The sequence below is a fragment of the Rhinoraja longicauda genome, chromosome 6, assembly GCF_053455715.1.
Source record: "Rhinoraja longicauda isolate Sanriku21f chromosome 6, sRhiLon1.1, whole genome shotgun sequence".
Classification (NCBI taxonomy): Eukaryota; Metazoa; Chordata; class Chondrichthyes; order Rajiformes; family Arhynchobatidae; genus Rhinoraja; species Rhinoraja longicauda.
In genome coordinates, this window is record NC_135958.1 from 62,867,605 (window position 1) to 62,873,604 (window position 6,000).

The 6,000-nt window shown below is 43.3% G+C and overlaps 1 protein-coding gene across 3 annotated transcripts in view; it reads left to right on the forward strand.

The window, feature by feature from the left end:
• The window catches only part of acox1 (acyl-CoA oxidase 1, palmitoyl), a 44,087-nt gene extending 38,356 nt beyond the window's left edge, over positions 1-5,731 (forward strand). For all 3 annotated transcript variants that reach the window (XM_078401149.1, XM_078401148.1, XM_078401150.1), the window contains one exon: positions 2,565-5,731. In XM_078401149.1, coding sequence (XP_078257275.1) covers positions 2,565-2,615 — 51 coding nt within the window. In that variant the 3' untranslated portion in view covers positions 2,616-5,731. The remainder of the gene's footprint in view (positions 1-2,564) is intronic.
• Positions 5,732-6,000: the final 269 nt, after the last annotated feature.

The following is a 6,000-nucleotide window of genomic DNA, read 5'->3' on the forward strand; positions in this document are numbered from 1 at the left end:
TGGGAAGGGGAGGGATGGAGAGAGAAAAAAAGCAAGGGTTATTTGAAGTCAATGTTCATACTTGGGTGTAAGGTGTCCAAGCGAAATATGAGATGCTGTTCTTCTTGTTTGTGCTGGGCCTCACTCTGACAATGGAAGAGGCCCAGAACAGAAAGGTCAGTATGGGAATGGGAGGGGGGGTTAAAGTGTTTAGCTACCGGGAGATCAGGTAGATTTAGGCGGACTGAGCGGAGGTGTTCAACGAAACAATCGCCGAGCCTGCGCTTGGTCTCGCTGATACGTAGGAGTCTACACCTGGAACAGCGGATAGAGTAGATGAGGTTGGAGGAGGTGCAAGTGAACCTCTGCCTCACCTGAAAAGACTGTCAGGTTCCTTTGACAGAATTGAGGGGGGAGGTATAGGGACAAGTGTTGCATCTCCTGTGGTTGCAGGGTAAAGTACCTGAGATGGGGGTGGTTTGGGTGGGAAGGGTCGAGTTGATCAGGGAGTTTGTGGAGGGAACGGTCTCTGCGGAAAGGGGTGGAGATGGGAAGATGTGACTAGTGGTGAGATCCCTTTGGAGGTGGCAAAAATGTTGGAGGATTATGTGCTGTATGCGACGGTTGATGGGGTGGAAGGTGAGGACTAGGGGGACTCTGTCCCTGTTACGACTAGGGAAATGTGGAGCAAGAGCGGAGCTGTAGGATATTGAGGAGAACCTAGTGATGGCCTCATCTATGATGAAAGAGGGGAACCCTTGTTCCCTAAAGATGTCCTGGTATGGAACACCTCATCTGGGGCGCAGATGCGGTGTAGATGGAGGAATTGGGAGTAGGGAATAGAGTCTTTACAGGAAGCAGGGTGGGAAGATGTGTAATCTAGATTTGTCTGCTCCATTGCTGGAGTTGGGATCCAGGATTGGGGTAATTAATGCATTTTCCAATAACAAACTTGATTGAGCAAATGATTTGCTTTGTACCTTGATTTGCATCGAATGCATGCTGTTAGAGCAGGGCCCAATATTCTTTGGGCCATGGATTAAATTAATTTGGACTGACTGGGGGAAAGTAACTGGTGGGTTTTGTGAGTTATATGCCAAATGTGTTTGACTAATCCTCGTCCACTTCTAGTGGCCTAGCCTCCACAGCTAATGTGCAGCTAAATGTTGCCGTTTTCACTCAGTCATGGTTTAATATCGCAGATGTGAGAGGTAAAATAACGTAACTGAACAAGCCAGAATGATCCAACACTGCTGCGCCATTTGCTCCCATCAGTATTAGCTAACCCTGTTCTTTCCTGTTAAAATTTGTTTTCTTCAAGGACCTTCTTCAAGGTTACAGAATTCACATTCCTAAGAGCCTTTTTTATAATGTATGTTGAACTGTCTAATCATTCCCCAAATGCACTGCAGTTTGAAGCACTCTAATCCAGCATTCTGTGGTCCAGCAATTCCCGCATGTCTTGAATCTGTGGTACGCAAAGTAACTAATTCTAACTAAATTCTGCACTAATCTGTATCTAATTAACCTACCAGAGCAATTTTTACTATCTCAGCCAATAGTTTCTGACTTGCTGAAACTCCAGGACACAGATGATTTTCAGAATCCTTGTCTGAGCTGGAGAGTGTCTAGAACAGTTCTCCTGTTCAGAGGAAGATGTTCAGGGACAGTTTCTATCAACCTAAGGGTGTCCATCTCGAGCATTTCAATCTGCAGTTCCATTCCACTAACAACCAAAATGAAAATATTCGGTGCAGTTTGACAATTCTATCCTTGCAGCTGCTTAAAATAAGCATTGATGTTTAATACTGTGTGCATGGTTATCAGATTTATAATTTAGAGATAACAGAGTGGAAACAGGCCTTTCAGCCCGTCGAGTCCACACCGAACAATCACCTGTTCACACTAATTCTATCCTACACACTTGGGACAATTTACAGAAGCCAATTAACCGAGAAACCTGCGTGTATTTGACATGTGGGAGGAAAGCGGAGCACCGGGATAAAACCCATGTGGTCATAGGGAGAATGTACAAACTGTACAGACAGCACCCATAGTCCGGATCAAACCCAGTCTCCAGCACTGAGGCAACATCTAACACTGTGCCGCCCCAGGTGTTAGTTTTGATCAGTTCTAAAAATGTCTATACATCTTATTAATATTGTTGATACTGTGTGGAGTTGTTGCCTTACAGTGCCAGAGACCCAGGATCAATCCTGACTACAGATGCTGTCTGTGGAGTTTGTACATTCTCCCTGTGACTGTATGAGTTGTCTCTGGGTGCTCCAGTTTCCTCCCACATTCCAAACATTGCGCGGGTTTGTAGGTTAATTGGCTTCTGTAAATTGCCCGTAGTGTGTTGGATGCATAACTGGGATTGATTGTTGGTCAGCGCAGACTCGGTAGGCTTGTTTCCACGCTGCATCTTGAAACTAAGTATTGTCACTGACGATGGATCAATGATCGTTTATGAACATTGCCAATTGCTGGAAAGGGCCAGACGGGAATTATTTATGAAGGGGCTGACACATTTCGTGGATTGTTTGTTTAATGAAGACTAAATATGGTTTGTTTCTTCTTCTCAGGTCCACGAATCATTCCACAAATATCTGAAGCCACTGCAGTCCAAACTGTGAGACTCTGCTGATGGTTCTTTGCATGAGAAGTTGGACCCAGCTGTCGATCAAACTCTCAATCTTTAATTTCAGTTCTCCAATTGCTGCCCAACCAGACCTGCAGCTCTTTCCTGCTGCTGAATCGGGATTGAGTAATTCCTATCCCCAATGTCCTCTGGTACTATTATGTAATTTGATTCCAATTCTCTTTTCCCACACACTACCCAACCACCTCTTCTCACTGATCCTCGCATTGTATGTGGAGGTTTAGAGTACACCAGCAGTGATACAGTTCCTCAACTGCATTTTCATCCTAATGCACCATCTTACATTGTGCACCAGTGTTCTCCTCCTCAAAGTTTAACATTAACTGTGGAAGGTGCTGAGGACAGGAAGGCTAAACCCAAACCATCTCTTCCGTGGAATGGTTTTGCACCAATTTCACACTTTTTAAATTTATGCACTGTGTTTTGCACACTGGTCACTAACGCACTTGTGCCTACTAAGACGATCTACATTAATGAATTGGGGATAAAGGTTTAAATCAGTTTGTAAGAAGTCAAGATGGAAAATGTTGCAGAGACTGGGATGGAGATTGGTAGCAGGTCTGAAGGAACAATGTTCCCTCCTCAAGGCACAAGTGAAGGATTTTATGGTGGGTTTTTTTGGGAGTCTTCACCCTCTAATAATGTGTGCCTTAAAAAAAAATCAACCATTCCTTTCTCTCACTCTTCCCCCCGCCCCAGACGTACTGCTCAACCCACTGAATTCCACTTGCAAATTGTAAAGTCTTATTGATCATAAATGCTCTATAATCATTTATAACTGAGATATAATCATTGATTCATAAATTCAAAACCACGATAACTATGACTATATATGGATGCAACATGTGACGCATTGTTCACCACACCAAACCGTTTTGGACCTTTTTTTAAATAAACACACAAGCTGAGCTTGGAGATTAAGGTAACATGTTTATTTGCATCTTTAAATGCAAAGCTAAGGGTGATAGTGTTGCAGGTGGAAGAGATGTCATTTCATTTGATTCTTTGACCTCCACGTGATATATAATAAAACTAGGTGAATAGAATCATGCACCTAGAGTGCATTGGAGGAGAAAGATTTGAACAGCTGTATCAAAGGCTGCAGGTAATTTGAGATGTTTGAAGGAGAAATTAGAGTTTCACAGTTTGATGTAATATCTTCGAATTTAGGAATGTAATTAATATTGAGGGGAAATGATTAGAGGAATTCAAACAAGGATTTTTTTTTGGAGGGGGTGGTGGGGCAGGGAAGGACAAGGATTCAGGAAGCCTACAGCATTTTTCAAGACTTTAGAGGAGGTTGGGAAGGGGAAGTAATTTACAAGGACAGGGAGTTGACTGCTCAGGTGAGGGCGATGATGACACCACCTTGAGATACATAAATGTGGAAGAAGTTAGGTGTTTAGATGTTTAACGTTTCAACAGTCAACGGAGCAGAACCTGGGCTAGGAAGCAAGATGTCCGCAGTGTGGTAGCTTTGATTATGTTATTATTCCTTCTGGAATCCCTCTAAACCCTGCTTCCAAAAGCAACCTCATGCATTCCCTGGATACAGTGCATTCAGAAAGTATTCAGACCCCTTCACTTTTTCCACATTTTGTTACGTTACAGCCTTATTTTAAAATGGATTAAATTCATTCTTTTATCAGCAATCTACACACAATACACCATAATAAAAAAGCGAAAACAGGTGTTTAGAAATTTTTGCAAAGTAATTAAAAAGAAATAACTGAAATATCACATTTACATAAGTATTCAGACCCTTTACTCATTACTTTGTTGAGGCACCTTTGGCAGCAGTTACAGCCTCAAGTCTTCTTGGGTATGACGCTACAAGCTTGGCACACCTGTATTTGGGTAATTTCTCCCATTCTTCTCTGCAGATCCTCTCAAGCTCTGTCAGGTTGGATGGGGAGCGTCGATGCACAGCTATTTTCAGGTCAATCCAGAGATGTTCGATCGGGTTCAAGTCCAGGCTCTGGCTGGGCCACTCGAGGACATTCACAGGCCTGTCACGAAGTACTCCTGCGTTGTCTTGACTGTGTGCTTAGGGTCGTCGTCGTGTGGGAAGGTGAACCTCCGCCCCAGTCTGAAGTCCAGAACGCTCCGGAGCAGGTTTTCATCAAGGATCTCTCTATACTTTGCTCCGTTCATCTTTCCCTCGATCCTGACTAGTCTCCCAGTTCCTGCCGAAAAACATCCCCACAGCATGATGCTGCCATCACCATGCTTCACCATAGGTATGATATTGGCCAGGTGATGAGCGGTGCCTGGTTTCCTCCAGACGTGACGCTTGGCATTCAGGCCAAAGAGTTCAATCTTGGTTTCATCAGACCAGAGAATCTTGTTTCTCAAGGTCTGAGAGTCCTTTAGGTGCCTTTTGGCAAACTCCAAGCGGGCTGTCATGTGCCTTTTACTGCGGTGTGGCTTCCGTCTGGCCACTCTACCATAAAGGCCTGATTGGTGGAGTGCTGCAGATATAGTTTTCCTTCTGGAAGGTTCTCTCATTTTCACTCTGGAGCTTTGTCAGAGTGACCAACGCGTTCTTGGTCACCTCCCTGACCAAGGCCCTTCTCCCCCGATTGCACAATTCAGCAGGGCGGCCAGCTCTATGAAGAGACCTGGTGGTTCCAAAGTTCATCTATTTAAGAATGACGGAGGCCACTGTGCTCTTTGGCACCTGCAATGCTGCAGAAATTGTTTTATACCCTTCCCCAGATCTGTGTCTCGACACAATCCTGTCTCGGAGGTCTACAGACAATTCCTTTGTCTTCATGGCTTGGTTTTTGCTCTGACATGCAGTGTTGACTGTGGGACCTTATGTAGACAGGTGTGTGCCTTTCTAAATCATGTCCAATCAATTTAATTTACCACTGGTGGACTCCAATCAAGTTGTAGAAACAAATCAAGGATAATCAATGGAAACAGGATGAACCTAAGCAATTTTGAGTGTCATAGCAAAGGGTCTGAATACTTATGTAAATTTGATATTTCAGTTATTTCTTTTTAATTACTTTGCAAAATTTTCTAAACACCTGTTTTCGCTTCATTCTGGGATATTGTGTGTAGATTGATGATTAAAAAAAAGGACTTAATCCATTTTAAAATAAAGCTGTAACGTAACAAAATGTGGAAAAAGTGAAGGGGTCTGAATACTTTCTGAATGCACTGTATGTGCACATCCGGTCCTGCCCAGTCTGCGTGTGTGTGTATTTTAACAAAAAGTTTTCTCCGGACAGCTACTGCTTTTTAATGCTATCTGCAAGTTGTCACGAGTGAATAGATATTGATCAGTTAATTCTTTGAGATTTTTAGGACTAGTTTTATAATGAATACAGTGACCATTTTGGAAAGTCAAC